At 48.0% G+C, this 27,910-nt stretch overlaps 1 protein-coding gene across 8 annotated transcripts; it reads right to left on the bottom strand.

The window, feature by feature from the left end:
- Window positions 1-56: 56 nt before the first annotated feature.
- POGZ (pogo transposable element derived with ZNF domain) lies at window positions 57-27,891 on the bottom strand. Of its 8 annotated transcripts, none has more exons than XM_080634933.1 (18): window positions 27,605-27,891; window positions 20,104-20,228; window positions 13,805-13,980; window positions 12,958-13,066; window positions 12,488-12,781; window positions 11,847-12,050; window positions 10,981-11,090; window positions 10,321-10,655; window positions 9,461-9,615; window positions 8,879-8,979; window positions 7,836-7,982; window positions 6,878-7,012; window positions 6,207-6,523; window positions 5,555-5,695; window positions 4,898-4,957; window positions 4,471-4,583; window positions 3,697-3,721; window positions 57-3,567 (listed from the first exon to the last, which is right to left on the bottom strand). In XM_080634933.1, the coding sequence occupies exons 2-18, from the start codon at window positions 20,225-20,227 to the stop codon at window positions 2,019-2,021; spliced, it is 4,095 nt and encodes a 1,364-aa protein (XP_080491059.1). In that variant the 5' UTR covers window position 20,228; window positions 27,605-27,891; the 3' UTR covers window positions 57-2,018. The 8 variants fall into 8 exon arrangements, with proteins under 8 accessions (XP_080491059.1, XP_080491062.1, XP_080491060.1 ...); XM_080634936.1 differs by having other exon boundaries at window positions 6,207-6,379; XM_080634934.1 differs by having other exon boundaries at window positions 6,878-7,009.
- Window positions 27,892-27,910: the final 19 nt, after the last annotated feature.

The raw sequence follows: 27,910 nt of genomic DNA, 5'->3' as shown, positions 1-27,910 counted from the left end.
AAGCCTCCTGGTTCCACGGGTGATGGTTAACAGCAGCCGTGAGTCCTTATTTCTGCTGGAGAGGGGCAGAAAAGAGCAAAAGGCTTCTGTTGTTTTCTGATGGGTTCTGGCACCGTCCTGTGTCCATGCACGTGTGTGCGAGCCCTGGGCCGCAGCACTCGCTGTCCCCATGGATCTGCTTCGGGAACGTTTCCGAGTGGCAGGTTTGGATCGGTGAAGCGTCTCCCTGTGGGACTGGGATTAGCGCTGGGCTTGGCTGGGACTTGCTGGCCGGGTCTTAGTTTAAATACACAAGTCAGGGTTCAGATTTGCCCCAAAGAGAGAAGGGCTCGTGCTGTGCCTGCTGCTGGAAGTGGGTCTGGCTGTTCCCACGCAGCTCCAGGCCAGTGCCCCTTGTGGGTGACAGCACAAACGGGGCTGTTGAAGCCAGTTCTGACAACGTCCCTGCTTGAACTCCTACTACCCGAGAGAAACAACAAAAATACTTACTCAGGAGAGGATTTTATTAATGATTTCTCAGACTTTTATTTCAAAACCAAACCTCATGGGGAGAGCAGGTTGTTCCATGGCCCCCACCGCAGAGGCCGGGGCAGGCAGGGGCTGCAAAGTGAAATGGGACAGAGCTCTGCCTCGCGTGTTAATGACATGTAAACACACCGAATGACCGACCACCCACCGCTGGCTTTCCTCAGGACATGCTCAGCGACCCCGCGCCGCCTCCTGTGCCGAGCACGGAGGGACCCGGCTCGCGCCGAGGATCCGCGATGCACTTTATAGTAAGCATTACGATAGCACAAGAGTTAAATAGTTCTTCATAAGAAAAACACATGTTTATAAATCCATTTCCCTGGTTTTATTAAATGTTCCACTTATGTACATTTTAAAGATGAACCATTTACAGGTCTGCACATGCTGCCTCCTGCTTTCCTTGGGTCATGGGGAAGGTTCACAAAACCTCTATGGAAACAGAAAGGTGCAGGTGCTTCTGAATTCTGTATGTCAAAATGCTTTCTGTTTATACCATAATACATACAATTAAAAAACCCTCAAACATGCAAATTGTAGAAAAATTTAAGCTGGCAGTGAAAAATAAAAACAAACGTCTTCTTTTTGTGCATGTCACAGTTTGTTTCATCAAATGGGATTTCTAATTCTAAGGAACGTAGTGTCTGATGCCACTGGTTAAAGCAGGTTTATCAACTACGAGTAGTTAAAGGTCAACCTTTAATGGTCCGTATGGTTTTAACTCCCATCTACTGCACAGGAAGGTCAAGACAGGCTTGACTTCCCTCTTCCACCATGTACCCTCTCTGTCAGTGATTCTTTGGAGCAAGGCAGGGGGGGAACCACCGCACTGTGTGCAGTCACCGCAGAGCGCGCTCGGGGCAGCACCGGCTCCCAAGCTGCGTTGCTGGCATTGACCATGCCAATGCTTTCTCTTGGGTTTCAACCCCACGTCCAAATTCACAAGCAAAAGGATTTCTTGAAGAGAAAAAGAAAACCAAACCAGGAAACCCAAACCAAACCCAAATCTCAATGGCCAATTAGAGCAGGTTCACACAGTCGAGCAGTAACTCAAGGTCTAAATATCCCACAGAAACCTCAACCTCTGGGTCAAGCGTTAAAAAAAAGAGTATCGGTGTTAAGACAACCCAAAAGATTTTAGATACTGGTTCATTAGCTACATAGGTTTTTGTTTTTCTCCTTTCTTTAGAAATGGTCACATTGACAATGTATAATTCAAAACATTTCTGCACAATAAAAACAGAAACTATGATACAGTGAGGTAAAGAAAACGCAAAAATATTCACCCACAATATATTTTCAGAAAATACCAACACAGTGATTTTTCTTTTAAAAAAGCACAAAACTTATAAATGAACAGCATAAATGGCTATTTATCTGAGTGATCGCCTACGAATTTCCTAAACCCACAAATCCACAGGGAAGTGTAATGGTCTCATCCAACATTTATTTAAAAACCACCCCTTTCTGGATCGCAACGGGCAGAACAGTGCTCACATCTCCATCAGATCCAAATCAGCATCTTCGAAGCCATAGAAGGACTCAGTCTCGCTCTCCCCTTCGAAGAGCTGGTGGAGGATGTCTGGGTCTGCCGGTTCCTCGGCCTGGGCCTGGGCCTGGGGCTCGTCGCTCAGCTTCAGCTGCTCCTCCAGCGTGGTGATGAGCTCCTCCTGCATGTCAGCGTTGCGGGTGGGGGAGTTGGCTGTGCCGTCCGGCCCCGGCAGCACGCTGGCCACCAGGAAGGACTGCTGCACCAGTTCAGGAGAGTCACTGATGACCTCCAGCACCTCTGCCAGCCAGCACAGAACCAGCTGCAGAAGAATGTCCGAGTCGCACGTGGAGTCCGCCATCTCCTTGGCTTGCTCCTTCCACTTTTTATGCAAGAAATTTTTCACAGTTCTTTTTATACAAACATCCAGAGGTTGGATTTTGGAGCTGCAGCCGGCAGGGACAACAGCCGGCAGCGTGCTGGACGCGCTCAGCAAGGAAAGTACTTCCTCGGAGAGGTGTGTTCGGTGACAATCCAGCACCAGCATGCCCTTGCTGTTCTGGCACTGCGTGTGCTTCTGCCATACTCTGGATGACCACAACTCCATGACTTCATCATCGCTGTATCCGTTCTCCTTTGCTTCCAACACGATGGACTCCGGCACGTTGGCGGGCTGCTGGACGTGACCCCTGTAGAAGACCAGCGTCGGGAGAACGCTTCCGTCGGCGAGGATGGTGAGGATGATGTCACACCAGGGCTCCCCGGTTCCCACCGTCTGCAGAGCGTTCTCCTTCCGGTCATCGCTGCTCAGCACCTCCATGTCGAGGAACAGAGAGATCTCGTCGATGGCTGCAATCATGGAGAGAGGCAGGTCCTGAGTGTGGATCTGCCGCTGCACAAACTCGATGAAGCAACTGGCGTTGTCCTCCACGTCCTTGGGGAGCGGGTGAGCCACTGCCCTTCGAGTGTGCGTGCTGAGGTTGTGCCGCAGCATGAACCTCACTGCCCACTCGTAGGAGATCTTGAAGCCACCCTCGAGGGATCGGCCAATCTTGGTGGCTTTCTGGAAGAGAGTCTCCTCGTTCACGGGCAGCTGCTGCTCCCTCTGTGTGAGGACCCATTCCGCGAGCTTCTCCTCGGCCTCCAAGCTCAGATATTTGCCTTCTGACAGCGACGCCAAGTTCTCCTCTTGGAAAGCCTGAAACCTGCGGAGCCAGCGCTTGATGCGCCGCGGTGGGTTCCGGAAGTGCTCCGCAGCCTGTTCAGTGTTGCAGCACAGAGCAAACAGTACAACCCTCAGCTTCTTCACTGACAGCTGCTCCTTTCTGCCTGTGGGCTCCGGCTCCCTTGTTGGCTGCTCATCTTCCTGAGCATCAATATTTAAGCACTCTTCCTCCTGGCAGAGCAGAGCTCTGTTGTAGGCTGCTGGTGCCAGCTCAGGCTCCAGGTCACCTTTCGCAGGTAACAGAGACTTTGTTTTCACAGTAGCAGCTTTACTTGGGGAGTAGGTAGGACACGTGTTCTTCATGCTTTTGTCCTGGAGCTGAATGTGCCTTGAAGGGAGAGAACACAGGAGCCTTCTTATAACCCAGAAAATAAAGCTGCTGAGGAAAAACCAAGCAACCAGCCCCAACCCCACCGACTGGAACGGATGATGGCAGACAGAGGTTTGCAAGGTTTACCTGGAATGTGATATCCAAGTAGGCCCTGTTGGGAAAAACAAAACAACAACAACGTTTGTACCTCAGCAAACAAACACTCCATGAGTGCAAATAAACAAGTTGTTTTCCAGAGAGGAACAGCAGTGTCCCTCTGCTATCTGTCACCACACTGTGGGAACAGCCAACACTCCTCATCCGTTCAAACCCCATCCAACCTCCTCCTGTGCCCAAGTACCATCACATCCAAGCCAAGGGAGGCCTGCTCAGCCAGGCAGTCCCACTGAGCAGTGCTTAGGCACGAACAGCACAACTCCACATCCATCTGAAGTGAGGAAAGCTCAGCTTTGGCCAGATCCCTGCAGGTGATGCCCCTGCGCTAGGCCAAGGGCTGGAACACCACTTACGGGCTCTATTCAAAACGCAGCATCAGCAGCTGCTTAAGGCCTCGTGGTGTCACAGAGGTACAATGATGTCTCAGACAAAGAGAGGAACCCACTGAAGCCCTGGGCATTGTTGTCTCCCTCAGAAGAGCTCAGAACAGCCCAACCAGGGACACAGCTGAGCTCCAGGCAGAGCCAGCCTCACTCAAAGCTCAACTCTCCAATCTCTGTAACAATGGAGACTCATTCAGGCAGTTCAGGAGGTCCCCAACACTACATTTTACCACAACTCAGGACTCAGTAAGTGCTCATTGCAATGCCAAACAAAGGGGTATTTGACCTGGGGTCTAGCAACTGATGTATTATGTCCTATGTTCACGTTTTGCATCTTTTCTGCTCCCTTTCAAACTCTTACCTCGGAAAATGATGTTGCTAAACTCATGTGATGGATTGAAGACCAGATGTTTGGCCATTGCATCACCCTCAGATGTTACAAAGGGACAAGAGGAACAGGACAGCTTTACACCACTGGAAGGGGATGGAAAGACAAAAGAAGTGAGCTTCGTACCAGAGACAAGAATACATCTATCCCCTCACTAACAATGAGAAAAGTCACCCTCCAGTGCATACAGGCAGTGTTCCCACCCCAGAATGTTAACTCCCATTGGAAGACAATGGGAATCTCAACACACTGCCCTCAATTCAACCTCTTTTCCCGTGTGGCACAAAATAAACAGGGCTTCTTCAGAAGCAGATCATGAAAGAACAGAACTGGAAGATCAGACAGTGAATGTGCATGAGCTTCCCAGGTGATTCAAGGAGGAGGAGAAGTTTTCCATTACCAGGCAGTGTAGTTTTTAAATAAAGCCAAGTATTTTGGACTCTTCCGAGGAACGTGGTTGCTGTAAGACAAAAGAGGTTATTAAATGTCAGAATTATTCTGGGTATTTAAAGAGCTCCAAAACCCATACAAAATACAGCACGTTTACAAAGACAGACCCAATCCTGGCTTTAATCCTGTTCTGCCTGCCAGTCTTGTATTCAAGGAGATGAAAACTCCCTGTCTAAATAAACCCACCTGTACAGGAACATTTAAAAAGCCCAGACTTTGGAGTCACTGTTCTGCCATCCCACTGTGTGGTCAATCCACAGCCGTGTACAGGCCACAGGCCGTAGATGTGTATTTTTGGTGTATTTTGGTGTATTTTTTTCCCCTTTTAAAAATATTTAACTTATTAAATCTGAGAATTTTGCAAGAGATCGCAGGAGCACTGAAAGGTGGCAGCTGGGTGCAGTGCACACCCCAGCAGCTCCACACTGACAGCTCAGAATCAATCTTGCGCCCAACTCTCCTCACGTCACTTAAAGCCACTCCCCACGTCTGCGCTGACGCAGGTGTCCAGTGTCTTCCAAACGACTGCAGCCTACTGGGATTTCCCCATCTCCCTCTCTCCCAGTGCAGACAGGCCCAGGCAGGAGGGATTTCAAGAGTCACATACTTGATCATGTGGTTGGCGTAGGCTCTGGAGCAGCAAGTGCTGTAGCGACACAGCGAACAGTGCACGTAGGTGGGGAAGTGATTCGGGAAGTCGGGGATTTCGAAGCTGCACTCCAGACAAGTCTGTCTTCCTAAGACACTCCTGAAGAGAAGAGGGGTGTTTCCATCAGTCTCTGAACAGGCATCGCGGAGTTACGACAATCAAGCAGGACACAGAAGAATTCAATGACAAGTGAACTGTCAGAAGCCTGCAGTCAAGCTACTCTCACATCCTGCACCCTAGCTCCTGGGGTGCCTCGGTGCCAGGCAGAACACTTCCCACTTGCTGTAATCCACGGAAGGGTGGATTAATAAATAAAACCCAATAATGATAAAAAAAAGTATTTAAGACAAAGCAGCAGGACACAGGGTGGGCACAAAGCCCTTATGCTGGTGAAATTCCACTGTTTCTAGAAGAGCACTCAGCTAATTCTGTCCTGCAGTTTCACCTTAAGGGCTTTCAGAATATGGCTTAGTCCTGGGTTTGTAGGAAGCTGGACTCTCCTGGCTGCCCGGTGCCCAGGATCCTACGACCCGTCACTGTGGCACTGACAAACTAACTACATTCCCTGCAAGAATCTTTGGAAATGGTAAATTTAGCAAAAGGTGCTGACATTTTTTTGACCGCTCTCTTCTGGACGTTCCTCTGGACAGGCGGGTACAGGAGGATGGGCTGGGGGTCGGCAGCAGATGCCAGCGGAGCGGCTTCCTGTCCAGTGCCCTGCGGCATGTCATTTGACGATATTGGCACTGTCCGTGGCTGTCCTCTAGATGCCCTGATTGTAACCTGCAGAAAACAGATACACCCATACCTCCTAAAACACAAGGGCAGACGTGATCTATCCAAATCCAGACTCCTCTGCTTGGCTCTTAGCAGAGAATAAACAGGTGCTCTCAGGACACAACTCGTCCCACCCAGGGCAGCAGTAGCCTACAAGAGGACACACGACTTGAGACCCACCAGTGCCTGTTTGTCCCTAATGACTACAGAGGGCGTCCAGACAACTACTTCAGATACCTTAGTTAAGAGAGTGTAACCTCTGGTGTGGCACTTTCACCTCCTCTCTATCTCACTTACTGTTTCTATGAATTATCTGATGAACTAAGCACACACAGCACGGGCAGAATACAAAGTGCTCTAATGGCCCAGCGAGTGTGGTTTAAGTGATGCAGATGAAGCAGACCTCAGTTTTGCAGCACTTAATAAATACACACCACTACAGATGCTGCGGGTGTTTCCCGAGGAAACGAGGGCAGAGGCCTGCTGTTCACTTGGATTTCTTACCTTGGTTCCAGGTTTCAATCCTTCTAATTGTTTGGGCTTTCGGAAAGTTTTGTGGTGCTGCAGCTTGTGTTCAATTTTATCCTTGGCAAATAGGAACTGGAGTCTACACTTGTTGCAATGATAAACACTCTTCTTCTAAAGCAAATGCAAATGAAATAAGAGTTCATTGTAGAGAAACTGAAGTCACAGCACAACAGACCAAAGGCAGCCCTGTTTGTCTTTAGCATCTCAATGTTCCAAGCCCCACATCTGGAGTGCTTTGGGTTTAAACGTTTTGTTTCAGTTTTTGAATTAAACCCATCAGGCTCTGCAGGGCCACCAGACCTGGCAGTGCCATGGACCACATCTCACCCAGCTGGTTTAAGCCAAAACAAGGCAGGCAGCAGAGCAGAGCGAGCAGCCCTCCTTCTAGAGCTGCCCCACCTCTGCCTCTCAGGGGAGGGGGCAAACCAAACCAGGCACTTGGCATTACACTTCTGCACTCTGAAAGCACCCTTCAGCTACACCCACGTGAAATATGCTGTCAATACAGCCAACAGACATGGCTCAGAACACTGAGCTATGAAAATGACAGTCATTTGTTACTTATTACCTGCAGATAAAAAAATTAACCCCCAAATGAACACAGAGCCCACTCCTTGCATATCATCACGTGAAGCAAACCCAGTCCAGCAAAACATGTTTTTTTTCTGCTAAGTAACAACAATCTGTGCTACTCCCAAAGGAGCAACGCCTCTTCTCTTCAGTACAATCCCTATGAAAGGTCTGGAATGACAGCATGCAAACTGCATGTGTTATGGAGTGAATACAGCACCCACTAAAAGGCCTCCTTCAATCAAAGTTTGCTTTCTTTCTGTTTTTATTCCAAGCAAATCCTCAACTAACCGCGTGTTCACGACCCACAACCTCTGTGGAGATCAAGCCACCTCAGACAGAGCCCTCAGGCCTGTGGCAGTACCTGGTGCCTCATGAAGTGCTGCTGGAAAGCATTCCCATTCTTGAAGACCTTGAGGCAGTAGGGACAGAGCAGGTGCCGCGTGTCCTCATGGATCATGCGGAAATGGCTGTCCACCTCAGAGTACAGTGAGGAACGGTACTGGCAGACCTAAGCAGCAGAGAGGCCCAGTCAGCAGTGAAGTAACAGAGCAATCCATCTCACATCTACCACTGCAACATGGAGATCATAACAGCCATGCCCAGATCCCCAAAGAGACTTATTATCAATGGAGTTTAGGAACCAGGTCCTACAGAACCTGCCAGCTTATTCCAACTGCAAGACACTAAATCAAGCAGTGTATATGCAGGGCAGTTTGGAAAAACAGGTTTGAACTACTTGTATAAAAAGGAAGTAGTGACAATTCAAGCTCCAGATCCAAGAAAAACAAGAAAATGTGAAATAAAGGGAGAGACAGTCAGTCAAAGCAGTTGGAACATATTAAAGAGCAGCTTCGTTGGGGTCTATGCAAAATGCAGAATTTGGCACATCACGTTTTAGCATAACGTATTTTAGAAGTTTCTTCTCTGTTTTTTCTTTTTGGAGGGACAGTGTTAGGACCTCTGGGTGGAGATGACATGTTCAGAATCGATGCAAGCACAAATCTCATGGCAACAGAGTGTCAAGAAAAGGTATCACACAAGCAACATAATCTCATCTGCTCCAGAGTGACAACTTCTCTTTATGGCACAGCAATTTGCCTGCAGGCCCTGGGAGGAAAAAAAAAATTAGGCTCTGAATGCCACTGGGACTCAACAAATGTCTATCAGCTGCTCCAGCTTCAGAGTGCTGGGAACCGGTGGCAGCATTCAGCTACTTGTGCTGCCCTAACGGCCACCGGACTATCTGCAAGTCCACACCTGGAAAAAAACGCTCCACAGCACTGTTCCATGGCCCAAGTGTGCTTCAGACCACTGCGAGCCACACACTTTGCTGAAAAGTGCTGGATTTCTGCTTATTTTCTAGTAAGTATTTCTGAAGTGCGGCCCCTAAACCGCTTGTAATACCTGACAAACATAGGGCATCTCCCCAGGCTTGTGGGTGTCCTTCATGTGCTGTAGGAACATTGGCTCACTCTCAAATGCCCATTCACAAATCTTGCACTTTGCTGCAAAGGAAAGCAAAGGCAGGTAAGAGCTGGGGGACAATGACAGTTCAAGCTTCTTTGGTAACAGTTGTCCCTTAAAACAAACCAAACACCCCCAAAAATCCTAGCTCTGAACTCTCTGAATTGGGCAGACAATGAAATATACTGAGAGGTTTCCAAAAGGCAGCAAAAAAAATCTCTTCAGCAAAATGGGGGGTTCAACAAAATGCTCTGATGAGGAAGCTCCAAGTGATTCTAAATCAGATGTCAATCTACTGGTAAAAATTCAGTTCTACCATGACACTATTATTGAACCCAATCTTTAGAATACTCTTGACAAGAAGTTTGCAGAAATGTAGCTTAGGTGGATTTTTCTGGTGGCTACAAAACAAATGTCCCAAGGAGCAAAGCAGAACACACTCCCTTCTCAACAGATCTGCAGGTAATAGAGGCCAGAAACCTTCTTCAATGTGAACAAACAGCAGCTGCAAAATCAACTTACTTGTTGACTCATAGGGACTGTGGACATTCTCTAAGTGACACTGTAGCTGAAACGGAGTGGAGAACTGTCTGTAGCAATGCTGACAGATGGTGTGGACATCCACCTCCCCATTCTGCTGATCCAGTTCAACGTGGTGCTTCATGTGATTCATAAATCTTACGGAGTGGAGAGAAAGCACATGAACAGAAATACAAAGACTTTGCTCCTGGAAACCCTGAAAGCATCATAAACACTATGCCACAAGGTTTTTTAACAGCATTAAGATATTTCCTTCTTGCTCTTCCCATCAAAAGTGAGCAAAGTCTCCTTCTCTCCAGCAACCTCCTACTCCCTAACTCTAGGGAAAGTTAGAGAACAGATCTTGCAGTACAGGGGCTGTACTACTTGCTTTTGAGCACTTTCAACCCCAACTTGGCATTCAACTGATAATAACAAAACACTTCAACTTAAAAGAATCAGTTATCATAATGGACCACCACAGTGCCTCCTCACCCAGAAGAATACACTATTTCCTAAGAGTATTTTCTCCCTCTGTTGAAAAAGCACTGAATAAAGATGACAAGAGCAGTTCTATCAAGAATTATTTCCTATCAGCTACTAAGACCAGTGATGAACAGATAAGATTTCTCTGCTGAAGAATTTAAATGCAATTACTCGAACCACACACCTTTCTTAACAGTTTTTGCCCTGGCTGAACTGTGTGATGATGGGCACATCTCTCCCTTTTGAGCTTCAGTTCTGGTCTTAAGATGTACCATGGGAAAGCTGAAGGGCCTGACAAACTGCTGCTTATGCCTTGTTTTCACTTCTGCAGGTCAGAGGAGGTATTGAGAACAGTGTGGTACAGCACATTCTCTTACCTTATGTTGTTCTTTAGCCTCTTGGTGCAGTGCGGACACCTGAAGGAGGTCGGAACCTTGGGGAAGTTCAGTAGCTGGTTCACTTTGCCACCATCTCTGCCATAGTAGAAATCATCTACTAACATAATGAGCTTACTTTGGGACGAGTCAACTACATTTTCACTTGGCTCTGGAGCTTTAGCAGGTGGGGACAGTGCAGGGATAGGGGTAGAAGAGGGTGGAGAAGCAACAGCTGTAGTCTTTTCTGGCGATGGAGGCTTTGCAGATTGAATATTTGGTTCAGATTCTAGAGATTTCCTTTTCTTGAGGAATTCAACCATTTCAGGGCAGCAGTACTAAAAGGAAAAAAAACAAAACAAACAACCACAAAACCCCACACACATTAAACCGGATCTAGAAGAACTGTATGTACTGTTAAACAGACAAAGGTTAGATTACAAATGCATCTCCTGGCACCAAGAGGACCTAAACCTGAGGTCCCTCACTGCCTGAAAGAGAAGCTGTGAAAGGTTTTCCAAAGGCCCCTCCTTTGCCTCTCACTTTCTGCCAGTCATAGTCTTCCTTTCCCAGCAGGTCCTGATCTAGTGCAAGAACTATTCTTTGCACTCCACAGGCAGAAGCTATTACTCATTAACTGCTCCTCTTTGAATGAGTACTTACACACATATGTCCTCTTAAAGCTTCAGTGACTCGAAACTGAGCATCACATCTCGGGCAGACCTTCCTGCCACCATCTTGCAAATCAAATGTGGGAACAGGAGATGAACTGACTGTAACAGGAAAAACACAAAACAACAACAACAGAATCTTTACACTTTGTCTTAAATGTAGGCAACCTTTAGCATACTGAAATACTTTCATTTCAAGAGCTGTACTTTCAGCTACTAACTAGACTGGAAGAGGCATGAAAAAGGCAAAAGTATGCAAGCTTCTGACCATCTGTATGGCAAAATATGCCCCCAAATAGCTAGAATAAGGAGTGTCTCCAAATTAGACTTAAAAGAACAAAAGAAAGAAACAATCAAAAAAACCAACCCAAAGGAAAATTATCAGCTCGACTTATCTCCTCTTTGTCTTTGATCATTTGTTTGCTTTGGTTTTCCATCAGACTACAATGCCTCACCTCCAGCTGTAGTAAGAAACTCGGAATACAGATGACATGAAATACCTTCAGTCGACTTCTGGAGTCACAAACACCTCAGAAGGTGCTTTTTTGGGAGCAGAAAAGCAAAGATTTTATCCTTTTGCCTCTTTGTGTACAGTATTTCAGGTGTGTGTACACTCTCAAGATGGCAGCACACACCCGAGGGCAAACTAATGTATGCAAGCAAATATCCACAAACAAACTATAATCACTGGGTAAAAACATACAGGTAAAGACCAAGAAATTAAGAGCAAAGCTTTGTAGAGGTTTCTCCCCGTTATGAAACTTCAGTAGTTACACATTAGTGTTTGTTTCATCCAGAAGGTAAGCTTCTGGGTTCTCAGCAGAATCAGTCTGTGACAAGAGCTGCTGCAGACTGTACCTTTTAGTGATGACGATGATGACGACTCAGAAACACTGGATCTCTGGGAGCCATGCACAGGGCTGCTGTTGGAAACCACCAGTGGGCCAGGGCTCTGCCCCAACGAAGGAATGGTGTTCAGGGTATTCACTAGCTTAGCAACCTCGTTGCTGTTCTCACCAGTCACGCCAGGTCTCTTTACAGTCACAAAGCTTGCAATACTCACTGAGAGGGAAGGGACAATGCAAGACCACTGATAAGGAATCAGTAAGATCTGGTCCACTGTGTGAATCCCACCCCCATCTAGCTGTCTCTTGCTCTTCTACCTTCAGTCTGCACCAAAGATTACTGAGCCATCAATTATCCTGTCCATATATACAACTGATGAACAAACAGGGTTTTCACTTTTGGGGACTTCTAATTGATGGTCTCAGAACAGTCTGTAAGCGAAAGTTTAACTAGTTCTCAAGCCAAACTGGACACGATGGGAGGATTATCCTCATTCTCCAGGTTGGTGAGAGAGACGAAGTGTGAGTCAGTGACAGAGGCAAAAATAGAACCCAGGATTTCTGACTCAAATTCTGCCTTTTAGCTGCTATGCTGTATGTCTGAAGATCAAATTATAGACAGTGTCACACTTGCTTCTCCATGGCAGGTCTTACCTAATTTGGGGTTAGTAGCTTGACTGGACTGCCCTGGCTGCTGCACAGTTAACTGTCCAAGTGGTGTTGGCTGCGTTGCAGTAGGAGTTGTGGAGGTGCTGGGAGTGGACTTACTTTGCTGTTGTGCCTGGGACTGTGGGACAGTGCTCCTGATGGTAAGCGTGGCCGGAATGACCGTAGTGAAAGTGTTGGTGGTGGGTCGGACCGGCATGGTCGTACCTGGTCTCACCTGGGCCACTTGAGAGAACACCTGAGGGACACCAACTGCTGGTTTAACAAACTGGGTGCCTGGAGCTTCAAAAACAAAGGGACAAACAAGGCAGATGGAGTAATCCAATTGCACAGTACTAGCTGAGTGCAACCTATTTTTCAACACTGCTGAGCTCCCGGAATTCCAGGGTTTTTTTTTTTAAGCCTATGGTACTCTAACAAGGAACATGCCAGTGGCTTGGGCTTGTTTCAGTCCTTACCTGGGACGAGGGTGATGGGTCTAACTGTTTGACCTTGCTGTACATTCAGAACAATTCCAACTTGGTTCATTGTGTTCTGTACAGGCCGCACATTCCTCACGGGAAATCCCTGCAGTCAAACAGTACCATTACCATATTGAGCAGATGGGAAGCACTGCCAATATAAGCTTTCTACCCTAAAAATCAAATAACCAAATAACCCCCCCCCACGCCCCACAGTACTTTCATCTGGAGACCACTGAACTATGAGGCCGTACTGTTCTCAGCCAGCACCTTCCTAACAGTAGGGCCTCCTTCCTTATATCTACAACATCCTGGTACACAGCCTCCACTCTCAGCCTCTCCTTCCCTAAACACCTATAGAAATCTTCTCACAGGTCTTAGCAAATGCTCAAAGCAGGCAGTGGATGTTCAAACAATTAACCTGCCCATTGCCAGGCAAACCAAACAAAGCAGCCAAGTGTTCAGCAAGGTCAAATTCACACAGTGGCCAGACCCACCTGCAGCAGGGAGCCAGACCCTACTGGTACGGTGACAAGTGAGCCAGCGTGAAGTCCCATCAGCCCTGTGCTGGCTCCACAGGACCTGCTGAGCAGTGGAACGTGGCCAATTTCCTCAAATGAGATTGAGCTGCAGAATGACTGGGAGCACAAGCTAGTTCCAAACCCAGCTACTTCTAAATCTACATACATTTAAAAACCAAAACCCAGCCAGATTTCAGCTTTAGTGTAACATCCACTAAAGAACTGAAACAGGCAGCTGATTATTTCTTAACAGAGAACAGTTTTCCAGGGCTGAGTGCACTAGATCTTCTCTCTCAGCCATCCTGGCTTGGAAGGGTGCTCACCTGGGTTGTTATGAAGATGGGCTGGCTGGTCACTGGAGAATTGGTGACATGATTGGCATTCTGCATGATCTGCACAGGTCGTAACACTGGCTGAGTTACCATCGTGCCCAGACCTGAGGTGGGGTTCTGGGTAAGGATTAGTGGCTGTCCACTCTGCTGAACAAGAGGATTGCCAGCTGGAAAAGAGATAGAAACAGAGCAAAAGCCACATCTGTCAGAAAACCTGCCATTCAGTTGGCAGTTTCAGTTTTCTGAATTTGAATGAGTTACCCAGAGCATGCTTTAAGAGTAAACTTGTGAAAACAGCCAACCCTTCCATATATTGTTTTAATATTCATTCTTAGGCTGGGATTTTCCAAGCTGCCCCTTAGCCTTGAGCAACCTCAGCCACTGATTACTCTGGCTTCTACGTGCCCTTTGAACACAGGCACAGCAGCTGAAAGAAGCATGTTTTCTAGTCTCATTAACCATGAAGTGAGGATTCACCAGCTGGCAGACACTGTGAAAACTTACACTGAACCACTACAACCCCTGGCACAGGATGTGCACCAAAAGTAGAGCAACACTGAAAGTTTCTGAGCAGCATCAACAATCACAGAGCGTGGGGGATACCGGAGCCTGCTGAGGGCTTCAGTGAACTTGGAGACATGGCCTTGATGCTGTGAGCACTGCTCAGCACCAGCCAAAACACGGCGTGTTATCAATGCTGTGACACTGAGCGCAGCACTGGGAGAGCTGCTGTGGGCAAAAGGAACTCCAGCTCAGACAGAGCCAACGCAGGAGGCCACGTCTAAAGGCCTTGGGTGCCATGGTTTAGTGTGAGGTGTCTCTGCCCATGGCAGGGGGGTTGGAACTGGATGAACCTTTCCAACCCTAACTATTCTATGATTCTATGATCTACTGGTAGAAAATCCAATGCATTGCTTTTTGTGAATATCATGGGAAGGGGAAAACAAACAAACAAGGCCACAAATACTTTAAACTCAACTCCAGAAAATGAGCAGAATTGAGGAAGGCTTCAATTCTTTCCTCTCTATCATTCTTCTCCTCCCAGTTTAGCTCATTCATGTATCTATGTCCATGCACTACCATGTCCACCCTGCTATTACTACAATCCATGTCCTGAGGACAATTGGCTTCCAATTGGCAGAGGCAGGTGGGATCCGGGAAGCCCCACCACAGTCTTCCCACTGTAGATTTGCAGCACAATGTGACACGAGGCTGACACAACATCCAGGTTGTTTCAGGGCTACAAAGTGTTCCAACATCCCTGAAACTGCTGATGGTAGAGGCAAGGGTTTGCTGTACCCCAGCAGCAAATGTTTCCTGTGGAACTGTGGATCTCCAGCAGCTGCACACCAAAATGTTCTGACCCACAGCCAAGGCAGCTCCTTTGGATGGGAGATGCTTTGCCCTGGCAGCGTCAATGCTGCTGGCTGGCAGTCCTCAGGGAGTACGATCCAAGTGTTTGCATGGAGATGATCCCAGGCAGAAACAGTGATGGTGTGAGGGGTGATGGAAGGCACCAGCAGGTTCAGATCCAAGCTACGCAGCTGCTGGGCCTGCACTGCTTCTTGCCTCACTTTTTCAAGCACGTCAGGCAGCTGAGGGGCTGCTGGAAAACAGACCCCAGCTCCCACTAACAGAGCATGAGGAGGAGAGGGAAACGGAGGCAGAGGATGGGAACGCTGAGGTGTCAGAAAGCTGGCAGCCTGTCTTGGACCAACGTCTTCTTTAGGCTCAAACCAGTGAGCACAAAGCCACTGCTGTCTGAACTGGGTACATGCTGCCTCCAGTCCCAAGTGGAAAGAGGATATGTCACCAGCCTTTGCTGCCTTATTGAGCCTGGTGTCTGAAGAGGGTCAGTAAAAACATAGGAGTCAATGAAAATTAAGAGACAAAGATGGTATTTGCAGCCTTCCAAAGAATTCAAAGGTAATCCCTTCACAGTATGAAAAACAGTAAAAGGTGATTGATTATCAAAGCAGCTCAGGAAAAAGAAAAACCAAACTCTTTGGATAGTTCTATCATGTTCTAAACATTTCCATTCCACCTAGTACCAGGTGAAGGCCCAAATCCAAAGCATCCGCAGATGGTTTTCACCTCCTCAGTGTCTCAAGGATCTTACTTGCCTAACAAGGAGCACAGTCAGCCCCAAAGCTTTGCCAAGCTGGAAGTCTGTGTCTGTAAATGTCTTTGGCCATGGAACTTCCATGGGAAATCCTGACGCTCTGATGATTTGTGGTTTCCAGCTCTTGCTGGTGCTCCTTTGGAATTCACAGAGAATCTGGGCTGACTTGGACTAGTTGGAAACACAAAAGATGACTTCAGGCTCCACTTTAAAGGAGAGACCTGCTGACAAAGATCACCTGCTCAAATCAGTCCAATGATTTTGACTCTCTTCTCCAGCCAGGACACAGAAGGTCTCCTGAAACGCTGTCATTACTAGGAAAAGACAGTACCAGAAGCATATATAAATACTCTGATTCCTTACCAGAAGTGCAGGCTCTTTTCAGTGTGGCCAGGATGGACACAGCTGTATGCCCAGTTTTCTCCTTTCCCAGGCTTTAGTAGACTTTCACAAGTGAAAATGACAAGCACCCTGCAGCAGCATGTCCAGGAGCATGCAGTACTGCTTGAGATTGTTTCCAAGGAAGTCTGTAAGGTTTCCACAGATCCTGCAGCACTTTACATTCACCGGCCAAGACAGACGTGCAGAAATTCACTACTTCATCATGGGAGAACGAGGAGACCATGGCAGAAATCAGCTGCTGGGAAAGAACAAGTTACATTCTTCTCTCTTCTCCTCCTGCCTCTCCATGCATGACTGTCCAGGTAGCCCACTGGAAATGGTTTACTGGCTTCTTGGAGGAGGGTGATTTAGTGAGCCTCCTGAACAGCCCATGTGGTCCTGGACACAGTGATCCTGGCGAGTCCTATGCCTCTTCCTACACTCCTTGAACTCCTCCTTGACTTCCAGTGTGCTACCAGGAAGGCAAAACGTAGATATGTAGAAGAAGAGTTTCTTTATCCTCTCTCTCAACTAAGCACAGCAGAGATGCTCTCCTGTAACGAGAGGATTTACCCTGGCTGTTCACAGGAGAGGCTGGACTGACAAAGCCTCTAGAAACCCCCACAGGGATGTGCACTTCACAACAGCATGACTTTCCCAGAGAAGAATGCCAGTGCTGGGCCTATCAGTAAGTTACTTTGCATGTGAACAACCAAGGTGCCACAATGGGGACCTCAAAGTTAAGAGAGCACAGTACACCATTGCTAAGGAGCTCACCACCAGCAAGCTTTCCACCACTGATACAATCCACATCAGAGCCAGGGGTAAATTGTTAGGATATCAGCACATCAACACCAAGACTTTGAATTCCACACTTGGGCATCAGCAAAGGTCTACTCAGGCCTTGGGAAGGGTGGACTAAATTGCCTGGGAGGATGCAACTCCTTGATGAGTTTGTTTGCCAGTGAATGGCCTTGGGCAGCCAGCACAAATAGCCGAGTGAAAGGAGCAACATTTCAGGCTTTAATGGCAGCTGAATTGGGCGTCAAGTGGAGTCAGCTCTCCAGGGCATTCCCAAGAAGGGACTCCTGGGGCCTGCTGACACAGGCTTGGAGGTATCTAGGAAGCCTTCCACCCTTTTTAGAAGCAACTTGTGATGGTTCCTGTGCTCTCTGAATGCATTTGCAGGCAGGATGGCAGGTCCAGCAGTGCTCCAAGACACAGGAGGGACAGAGAGCAGAGCTAACAGAAGCTTCTGCCCTAACACCACTCCACAGATGACAACGCTGAGCTTGGTGCGAACAAGCACCGTTTATGCCAACAAATGGAAGAGCAAAAATGGTACTAAATGTGATGTAGAGTTGAGGGCAGAGGACACAGGGCAGTGTCCTGTCACACTGGTGCAGCAACAACTGAAACTGGACAGAGTTCTCCCACTTCCCATCCCAACCTGGCTCAACCACACACAGTTACGCGATTGCTGCAAATTAAGCAGAAGCACAGTATTTTTCTTCTATAGTTTCTATATTTTCAGGACAAAAAGCACTTTGTGATTCCCACAGTGAAAAGAATGGCAGGAATGTAAGTTATATTTTTATCTGATGGAGGAATTATTAACAAGGAGCCAAGCTGTCAGGCTGATGTGCCATGTGGCACCCAGCTCAGCTCTTGCCAACAACAACAGTGCTTTTTTGGATACAAGGACAGACATGTATGTTACACCAGCCAGCTCTGCACATCTGTGGAACATACAGAACTGGTTTGAGTGGGATACAGGTACAGCTAAAAGCAATCAAAGGAAATTAAGGAAAGAAAAAATTAGGCCGAGCGTCACTTCAAATATATTTAGCTTTCAGTAGTTTTTCCTTTTATGTCCTATTTGAGACATTTTAAAACTAATCTGCAGGGAAAAATTTGGATCCAGCTGAAAGACGGAATAAGATAAGCTAAAAGATATTTCCATCTTTAGCTTGGAAATCCTGTTTCCTGGCTTTTGGGTCATCTCTAGGCAGTGTGGTACATGCCTGTGCTCCGCGCCTTCAGAGGGGAACTGGTGGTGTGTGTACAATGCACCTCACGAGAAATTCAAGCCTGTGTTTGTCCTGAAAGTCAGGTATTTCCCAACATGGATGCTGTTATTTAAGAAAAGGATAAATTTGAGGTTTCCAGACTTGCTCATATCTGAATTACATCCTAGAGAGAAAAAAAACCAAGCCAAACCCCAACAAAACCTTACACTGGGAGAACGGACAGATGTAATGGGTCTTCCTCAGCCCAAACTTGTCTTCTGAATGAATATAAAACAAAATGCAAGACAACAGCCATAAGCATAAAAACCAGATTGCCGAGAGCTGGGATGGGCTCCAGACACCGCTCATTTTGTGAGCATCCAAGCAGTCACAACTTAAACTGGGATGTGACCCTCAGTTACTGGGCCAGCAGAGACTGCAGGGACCAAAGAGGTGCCAGATGTCCCTGTGGCACTTTGCCACTCAAAATCCTGGCTGGCATCAAGCCCAAAAGGATTCCCCTGCAAGGCAAAGCCATGTCCTAGGAGCTGGTAGGGACTTCCCCAATCCAGTACTCAGGAAAGGCCACACTGCTTCACTCTGCACTGGTCCTGAAGTGCCAAGCTATCCCCTGCTGCACCACTGCAATCCAGAGAAGCTAATCCACCACAAAAACTGAAGTGCTCCAGAGCTATCAAGAACCAAGCGTATTTCTGTGTTTTTTCACCTAACAGCATCCACCCCAAAGCATTTAAAAGTCTAACACTGAATGAAGGAGAACAGCTGCATGACAGTGACCAGAACACACAGCACAACGAACAGCATCATCCCAACCACATAGAGTCTGTTTCCATCCCAGCAGATCAGGTCAACACAAATATAACCCATGTTACCAAGCTCACCCTGACCCATAGAGCCCTGACAGAGCTGACCAAGCTGCAACCTCCCAAGTTGTGCCTATTTGGAAAGTCACTCTTGTGGCTGTAAAGGTCAGTTCCCTCTCTCCTCTCTTCCAACGCAGACCAACACACCTCTGAGATCTTCAGATTTTTTCAGCAGTCTCTGATCAAACATTGCTTAAGAAATTCTACAAACCCTCCTTAACAGGCAGACGTGCACTGCAGCAGAAAGAGATCCCAACACACAACACCGCAGCACAGCACGAGGGCAAACCCAGCACGGCTCCTGCAGGAAACAGGCAAAGTAACCCCAACCCGAGACCAAAACAACCACAACTGAAACCAATTCTACCAAATCATGGGTTAAATAAGTAACAGTAAACTAGCTTTAATCTCACTAGTTTGACTATGTCAGTTAGGTCACAGGAAATGCAATCCTCCGGTCAAATACCTGACTCCCTCAGGCATTTCCAAACTGCTGAAGGATGGAAAGTCAGTCCCTACTGACTGCTGAGATGTACCAAAGCACTTGATAGTAGAAACAGCATCACCTACTTAAATTATCAGTTCTCTACTTCTAAGACTTCGGCTGAAGAACGAAGCTTCATGGCAAAGCCCTTTTCAGACAAGCCATGCATCCAGAACCTGCAACAAACCCCGCAGCAAATCGAGCTGCTTCCTCATGCACAGGACTGGCCTCGTGCAGCATCACATCAGCTCTGCCCCGCACTCCAGAGCTCTGCTCGCAACCACAGAACCCGACATGTGTTGCATTAAGCTATCAAATGAGACTGCTTCCTTGACAGGATGTGACCCATCACTGTCATTGCTCTTGAGCACTGGTAACAGGAGGAATTCTGGACTCAAACAGTTAATTACCCGCAGCAGTTTTTTCAACTGAATTATAATCCTCAACAACAGAATCTTCAATCACATCACTGATCTTCTGCCATGGTTCCAGCTCCTCCTCCTCACATTCCATAAAAAGGTCCGTGTCCGCCATCCTGCAAAGGGAAAAGAAGATAAACTTTCATTGGAAAACCATGTTTGTCAGGCAGCAGAAGTCATTCCTTAGAAGGAAAAGTCTAATGCCAGAAATAGGAACAATGCTTTATTTCCCAGTATTCCAAAGGAAATGAATAAATCAATTAATTAATAACTGTGACTGAAAAAGTAAGAATCCTGGGTTTTGTCCTGTTCAAGGCTTTGAATACTCCCAGATTACTGCCAGTACACGACAGAGATTCAATATCCAAGCCTCAATGAGTAAAAATGTGGGTGCAAATGTGCCGAGCCCTCGGATGCCCTCAGCCAACCCCTCCACCACAGCCCACAGCCCTGGCTCCTGTCCTCAGAAGGAGGATGACAAGCACTTAGCAACTAGTTCAGAGGGAAAAAAAGATAAACAAGAAAGGGATTTTCTGCACTTATATCCACAGTTATTGTCCTTCAACTCCAGCAAATGTTCGCTTGATCTCCCAAGTACCCCATTCACCTCTTCTGGGTATAACCATTGCCATTTTTATTCAGAGAAGACACAACTCCAGCCTGTTTTGTCTCTCTTGTTCCTGTCACCTCTCTTTCAAACTTGTCTTTTGGTCACATCTTTGTGAGATAGGGAAGCAGAAACAAAGGCAATTTCCTAAGCAGGGAGTGCATCACTGTTAGTGTAATGACCTCCCAACATCCTAATTGCCAGTGGAACTTTCTCCTTCACTATTTACACATCTTCCCACCTAGTTGGCTCTTCTGAGCACTGCTGCACAGTCACAAGTTTTCATGGATCTGCCAATAGTGAAAGTCAAGTGTTTTCTCCTGGGACTGCATCTAATCTAGACTTCAACAACGCATAAATCTGTATGTGCTTCAAGTTAAGAGTTCAATTAAACATTCAGACCATCAAGCCAGAAGTAAAGCCAAGATCATTCACAATCAGCAACAGTCTCAAGTGTCCTAGAGGACATCTCTTCTTAGAAGGTGGTGGAGTTACCACCAAAGGTCTCCAGGAAGCTGATTTTCACTCCTGTGCTGAGATCTGATCAATAGACACACATTCTAATCACTCTTTGACAACTCACGCCATTGAGCCAAGCTGCTGGGAGGAACTTCATCCCAGGCTCAGTTTTGCCTTGTTTCAGGGTTTGGCTCTTTCTGAGCCTCACAAAGAATGTTCATGCAAAATTTTGATTCTCCTTAATATCACAGTCTTTAAGCAGTATGCCTTATTCCAGAAGCTCAACTGCACTGTAAGTGAATGGGAATCAAGACATCTAGAAGGGATTTTGCTCTTCTTTCCATATCCATCATGGAATCAAGAAGTGAATAGCTCAAATTGCAGAACAGAAGATTCTGACCTGAGACATTAAAAACCCCCAAACAAAACACAAAAGACAAAGAAGAAATCCAAAAATAATTCCTGAAATGACAAATAGCAAGAAACTCCATTTCCAGAAATGAAGCTCTGAAGTATAGCTTTATGCTAGAGATCTGCTTAGCAGGGCACAGCAACAATCAAAAAGCCTGAAATACTATCTTCTCTGCCTGTTAACGTCGACTTTGTAATAATTACAAGACCATAGTCAATCTCACACAAGCCACACTCCAACCTTGAATGGAGAGCCATTACCAAGGATCAATAGGTACAAATTCCTCATCTTCAATATTCATCCTTCATGGAAACATCTAGAAAAAGATCCCGTGAAGCTTCCAGGACAAAGCTGCTCTTTGCTGGTGACACTCACAACAGTAACTATTTGTCTGGAATCATGTTACTGCCCGCAGACAGTAGCAGGGCCCTGATGCTGTAGTGATGGGCAGTCTATAAATAGGATCCATAACCTGCTCTATTCACCAACGCAGGCACACGCTGGCCGGGGAGGGCACAACCAGAGGAAGCCTCTGCACACACTGCACAAATATATTATTCAACACCTCATCATTATTCAAAAGATGCAAAGACAAAATGCTAAAGAGACTGTAGTTACAAGCTTCTTTTGACACTAACTTACATTATGCACATAGTATTTCATCTGTTCAGATGAACTGAACTAAGAAAATGTCTCCTCTCTTCTATAATGTAACAGCTTTGTTTTTCAAAGCTTTGATCTTGAATATTTTTGTATGTAAGAAGCCTTTACTCAATAAAGTGATTAATCCCAATGATAAATACTCTACATTTAGCTCTTCAGCACTTCGTTGGCAGATGCTTGGTTGAAAATACGGATGCCAAAAAAAATTACAAAAGAAAAATACAGAAGTGTTCCAGACACACTGCAAGAGCCCAAGAAAGCAAGGAACCAGCCTTTCAGGCTGAAAGGTGGTTTCTCTCTTCTTTAGCTGGCAATGGGAGAAGAGCTCCAGGGGAAGAGCCAACATACATCAACCCTGCATATTACAACTGGCACAACTGCAAGATACGGAGCCTTCAGGTTTTGTCAGCTGATGTGGTTCCTGCTCACTGTTGCCATACAGGGGAGAAAAGCCAACTGCCATTAAACTCTCCTATGAAAAGCTGGCCACCTGACTGCATTCTCTGCTCAACATGATCACCATCACAGGGGAGAATCCAGCAATAAGGATGGTTTATTTGTACCCTGTCATGAAAAGGAGATCTCCTTTTCTCTTATGCCTCACCACAAGAAAGTCTCCCTTGTAGATTCCAAATCTCCGTTGAAATTAAGATCCAATGTATCTATCAGTGAGCCACTTTCACGTCGTTAGAAAGGTGCCAGATACAATCTCTACAGCCTGTCATTATTCACCCAAGAGAAAATGAATGAGCAGGTAGAACGGACCTACCCGTGTCGTGGTCTGGAAGCTTGTTGGCACTTTCAACCTTCAAAAGTCTCCCAGTAAACCAGATGCACACTGAGCTCAGCTCCTCCACCCAACGAGGTGGCAAACAAAGGGCTCAGCGCCCACAGTGCAAGTTTGAACTCGGTCCTGTCCCTGATGTAGTGATGTGAGCGCAGAGCACCTTGTCCCACGTGCTCTCCATCCTCTCAGGCACCTCTGGCAGCAGGTTCTACACCAGCTGCAGACCACGGCAGCTCATTGTGCCCCTTGAAGTCATCTCTAAAAGATGTGTGTGACATATTTACAGTTTCTTTCACAGCTCGGTATTACGTGACACAAAGCAATGAAGTTATAACACACACATGTTATATATACACACACACCTCTTTAGAAAGGACTTCAAATGAGTAACTTCTCAGTGCTCTTCAGGATCCATGTGGTGGATGTGCTACTCCTGTGACACAGACTTCACTTTCTCAGCCATTAAAAACAAGTAGAAATAAACCAGCACTTGTCAGGGCTCCACTGGTGGCCCAATTTCTCTTACTGGGGGAAATCATCTCCTGCTGGGGGAAATCATCTGCAACACCATCAGTCCTAAGGGCACAGGTGCAGGTCAGAAATGAACGTGTACTCCATGAGCCAGGTGACTTGGTAAAGCAAACAGCTGGATTTTGTTTGAAGACAAAACAAAGAGGAGGGCCAGAGGCTGTTATCCCAGAATTTCCCAACGTCCTCCCTTGATAGGATGTTAACTGCAGAGGTACAAATACATCCATACACTTTGCTGTAACAACAGCAGAAAATCCATCAGCCCTGCTTGGATCAAGTGCTGGAAGGTTGGAGAGAGGAGCCTCAACTCCCACCTCACATTCCCCAGCCTAGAGCTGAGCTGCTCATGTGGCCTTTCCCCTGCTAGGAGAACTCCAGATGCAAATATAGTTATGTTCCCACCATCACAAGTGTTGTTAGGTTGCTTTAAGTAATGGCTATCCTAACCCTAACAGGTAACATCAGGCCTTCAGGAACCCTAACCTAAAGCCTCACTGGCATTCTCAAGAGAATCAGCATCTTCATGTGAATTTGCAATGTAAAACCCCAACTGAATAGGCAGTGAGAATCAATCAAATATCAACACAAATCATTACCACGCTAATATTTCTATTCCTTTTTAAAGGATAAAGTCCCAACTGACTCCCATGGGGAACCCACAGACACAGTTGACTATTAGTGATGAAGGACTGAACAAATGCCAAGGAAATAGTGTATGGAATTTACAGATGGGCCTTGCACCTTCGAAGAGTCTGTGACTACCAAATTCCACCATACAGGTGACTCCTGCAAGGTCTCACACGGAGCTTTATTCACCTCATGCAGGGCTGCCACACTGGCAGCACAACAGAGGGGAACACCCAGCACACAGAGCAACACATCTGCATGGGAACTGCTGCAACAGCTCCAGAGAGGTTATTGTGGGCTGATGACCAGGCTTAGAGGGAAGGAACAAACACACCCCGGGCAGGCTCCATCCCTCCACTTCACTGCAATGAGAATGTGGCTGCTCTGCCCAGCAACAAAAGGCAGAGGTGGGTTGTGCACAAACTACGTCCCAGATTATTACAGTTTGAGCACCAAGTACATAGACTTTGTTGGTCCTTCTTGCCAGTGGTTTGTCAGTTTTTATGCCAGTCTAGATTTGCCGTTGTAGATTTAACTGCAGGATGGTTAGAACACTATCAACACCCCAATCCTTTCCAAAAATATGCATTAATTGACCCTTACATGTTGTTCAGCACTTGCTATAAAACAACCTCCGCTCCTCCTGACAGTCCAGAAAAGAAGAAATCTAAAATATAAGATTGAGGGTCTGTAAGAGACCTACAAATAAGCCTGAGGAGATGATTCAAGGCACGCTTGAAGACAGAAATTAATGCATAAATCAACTTGTTTTGTCCAAGTTAAATTCTTCTCTCGATTCTGGCTTTCCCTGGTGAACATGCAACCTCCACACAACTGCTGCCTCGTCACTCTTGGTACTGTGCACTTATCAGCGAGGAGCATGTCCTAACTTCTGAAGAACCCAGAAACTCAACGAGGTTACATTAAGTGCAAATGAATCCTACAGTAAAGGTTTCTGCTGTCAAGACATGCTGCAATCCCTGCCCTAAGAAAAGATAATGTTCTTCAGTGGCTTTTAATGACTGTGTAGAACTGATACAATCTCAGTGATGAAAAACCACACGAGGTGATGTTTTCATCACTGCCTGCATGGCCATACATCATGAGCAACACCTCCGAAGGCAAAAAGGAGGTGAAAGACCCTGTGCAAGTTGAGTGCCAGAGTTCACCAGCTACATCCTCTGGGCCAAGGTAAATTTACTTGTCGTTGACTGATGTGGTTGATTTGACTTTCCTGGTTCTTAAGTAATTTCAAAACTTCAAATGCTGTCATTTAAAGTCCTATATGTTTTATTAAAGGCTCTGAAGTGTGTGATGCCAACTAATTAAAATGTATTATTATACACTCAATTACGATTGTTATCTACCTTTGAGTTTGAACTGCAGAGCAATGAGAACAAACTGCTTTTATTGTGGGAGCATGGGGCTACCTTGAAGCTTCTAGAGGCTAAGAGTGTGTCTGTAGCTATGTTTCTGCACTGGCTCTTTTGTGAGAGACGGGAGCACTCAGCACCCTCCTCATGTCAACATGGATGTGGGTCTGCTCACATGAAGACAGCTGGCGGCTCTTTGACAGTATCTAAGCAGCTGTGGGGATGGGGCACATAAAAACATAACCATATAGAACTACAGACACAAGACCAACTGTAAGTAACATTTGCAGAACTGTGCTCCCAGACAGAGCTTACAGCAGCAGCAGAGAGCAATGGGGTGAACAGCCCTATAGGTCACCCAGTAATTATACAACTGGAAACAAGATGTGCATGCAGCAAGCCTGGCTTCACATTCCAGGGTAAAAATTAACAACTGCAGCAAGCTGAAGCCATGAGCCAGACCCACACAGAACCACAGCAGGGAATATGCGTATATCCCTGCAAAGTGCTTCCCAAAAGAAGCAACATATCCCCCTATCCTCTACCCCCACTCACTCCTGCCCCATTTGATCTGTCCTGGTGACAGCTGCAACTGCTGCCAAGCTAATAAAAATAAAGCTCTATGTGCTGTCATGTGTTGCATGTTCTCCACGAGGGTGCTGGGCAGCAGGATTCATGCCTCTCCTTCATCTCCACACATGCTTTATGTCACATTGCAGCCGAAGGGAGAACCAGAGAGTGAGGATGCCCTGATGCAGCAGCCTGGGCTCCTTAGATACTCTGAAGAGCAGGACTACCGTAAGGGGCAGGCAAACATCTTGACGGTACCAAACACCTGCTTTTTTAGTATCTGCAGCCAAAAGAAGCAGGTGTGGGGTATTCTGCGCAAAGTCTTCCAGGGATCCCAATCCTTCTCCAGAGGAGCCCGCTCAGCTGAACTCCTGACCCACAGCAATGGTGTGCTGAGGCTGACTGCTTACCAGGGAAAAGGCGCTGGCCAAAGGAAGGGAGAGATCCGGGGTTCCTTGTCAGTGTAAGGGGACGGGGCATGCATGGAAGCACAGGGAGAGGGCCTGCGAGCTCCAGGAAACAAATGAACACTTTCCCCCCTTCCCCTACTGGGGCTGCAGGCAGGGAGCCGGGCTCCGAGGTGCTCACTTGTCACCAGAGGATGACACCGAAAGGCGGCAGCGGGCAGCAGGGCAGGCAGAGCCCACCGCTGAGGAGAAGGGCAGGCTGGCAAGCCCAGCTCGCCTCGGCCTCACACAAGGTAATGGAGAGGGGGAACCACTCTGTGAAGGCGGAGAACAAGCACGCCAAGGGGAGCTCCCACCCTCCGCAGAGGCTCCCCCCGCCCTTAACGTCCCTCCGAAGGGGGCGAGAAGGGCATTGCTCGTGCGAAGGGAAAGCAAAACCCACCCTGGGCGCATTGTGGCGGCGAAGAAAGAGAGAGAAAAATAATCCCCGTGCCCAACATGGCCGCCCACCCAGCACCAGCCGAGGGACAGGGGAGGGGGAGGCACGGCGGGGGGATGCGGCCGCCCCCCCCCCGGGCCGTGCGTGTGGCGGGGGAAGGCCCCGCTCGCCGCCGGGGATTCGTGCGGCGGCCCCGCCGTGGCTGGGGGGGGAGCAGCGGAGGGAGCTGCCGGTACCGATTCACCGCCCCCCCGCCCCCCCCCGCGGCGGAGGGGGTGTGCGCGGATCCCTCCGCCTCCCCTCAGGGGCCGGGCGGGCGGGCGGGAGAGCGGCGGCCGGGTGCGCTCCGCCGCCCAGCGGGACCCGCCGCGGCTCCTCCCCGTCCCCCGCCTCGGCACCCCCGAGCCCTCCCTCCTCTTGCCGCCGCCGCCGCTTTGTGTACGGCGCGCTCCGGCCCGGCCATAGCCCCCCCCCCCCCCCCCCCCCCGCCAATCCTCCCCCTTCTCCCCCAGACCCGGGCGGTTCGAACCGGTTCCAACGGTCACCAAAAAGCCCCCCGCCCTCCTCCGCCATCCCCGAACCCCCCCCCCCTCACGTAACGGCTCGCGCCGCCTCACCTTCCCGCCGCCGCCGCTCGCTCTCAGCGGGCCCCGCGCGCGCGCCCCCGCCGCGCTCCGCCGCTCTGCGGGAGACGAGACCGGCGCCGGGGGGCGGGCGGCATCAGCCCGGGGCCCCGAGCGCGGCACCCGCGGCGGGAGGAGCGTGGCGGGACCGCGCTGCTCCGGCTCCCTCGGCGCAGCTGCGCCCGGCTCCCTCCCCCCGCACCCCAGCGAGGGGAGAAGAAAAAAGCGCGCCCGGCGGGAGGATACACGCGTGCCGCACCGCAGCCACACACACACACAAAAAAGGGGACCTGGCCGGCG

The sequence above is a fragment of the Psittacula echo genome (genome assembly GCF_963264785.1).
Source record: "Psittacula echo genome assembly, chromosome: 26".
Classification (NCBI taxonomy): Eukaryota; Metazoa; Chordata; class Aves; order Psittaciformes; family Psittacidae; genus Psittacula; species Psittacula echo.
Note: the sequence above shows the minus strand (reverse complement) of the source record. Positions and strands in the feature narration are given on the sequence as shown.

Coding starts and splice junctions, on each gene's coding strand:
- POGZ (XM_080634933.1), bottom strand. CDS start 20,227: ATGGCGGACACGGACCTTTTTATGGAATGTGAGGAGGAGGAGCTGGAA. Junction 13,067..13,804: donor CCATCTTCATAACAACCCAG/GTGAGCACCCTT, acceptor GTTTGACTGCAG/GGATTTCCCGTGAGGAATGT. Junction 7,983..8,878: donor AGATGCCCTATGTTTGTCAG/GTATTACAAGCG, acceptor TCTGCTGCTTAG/GTCTGCCAGTACCGTTCCTC.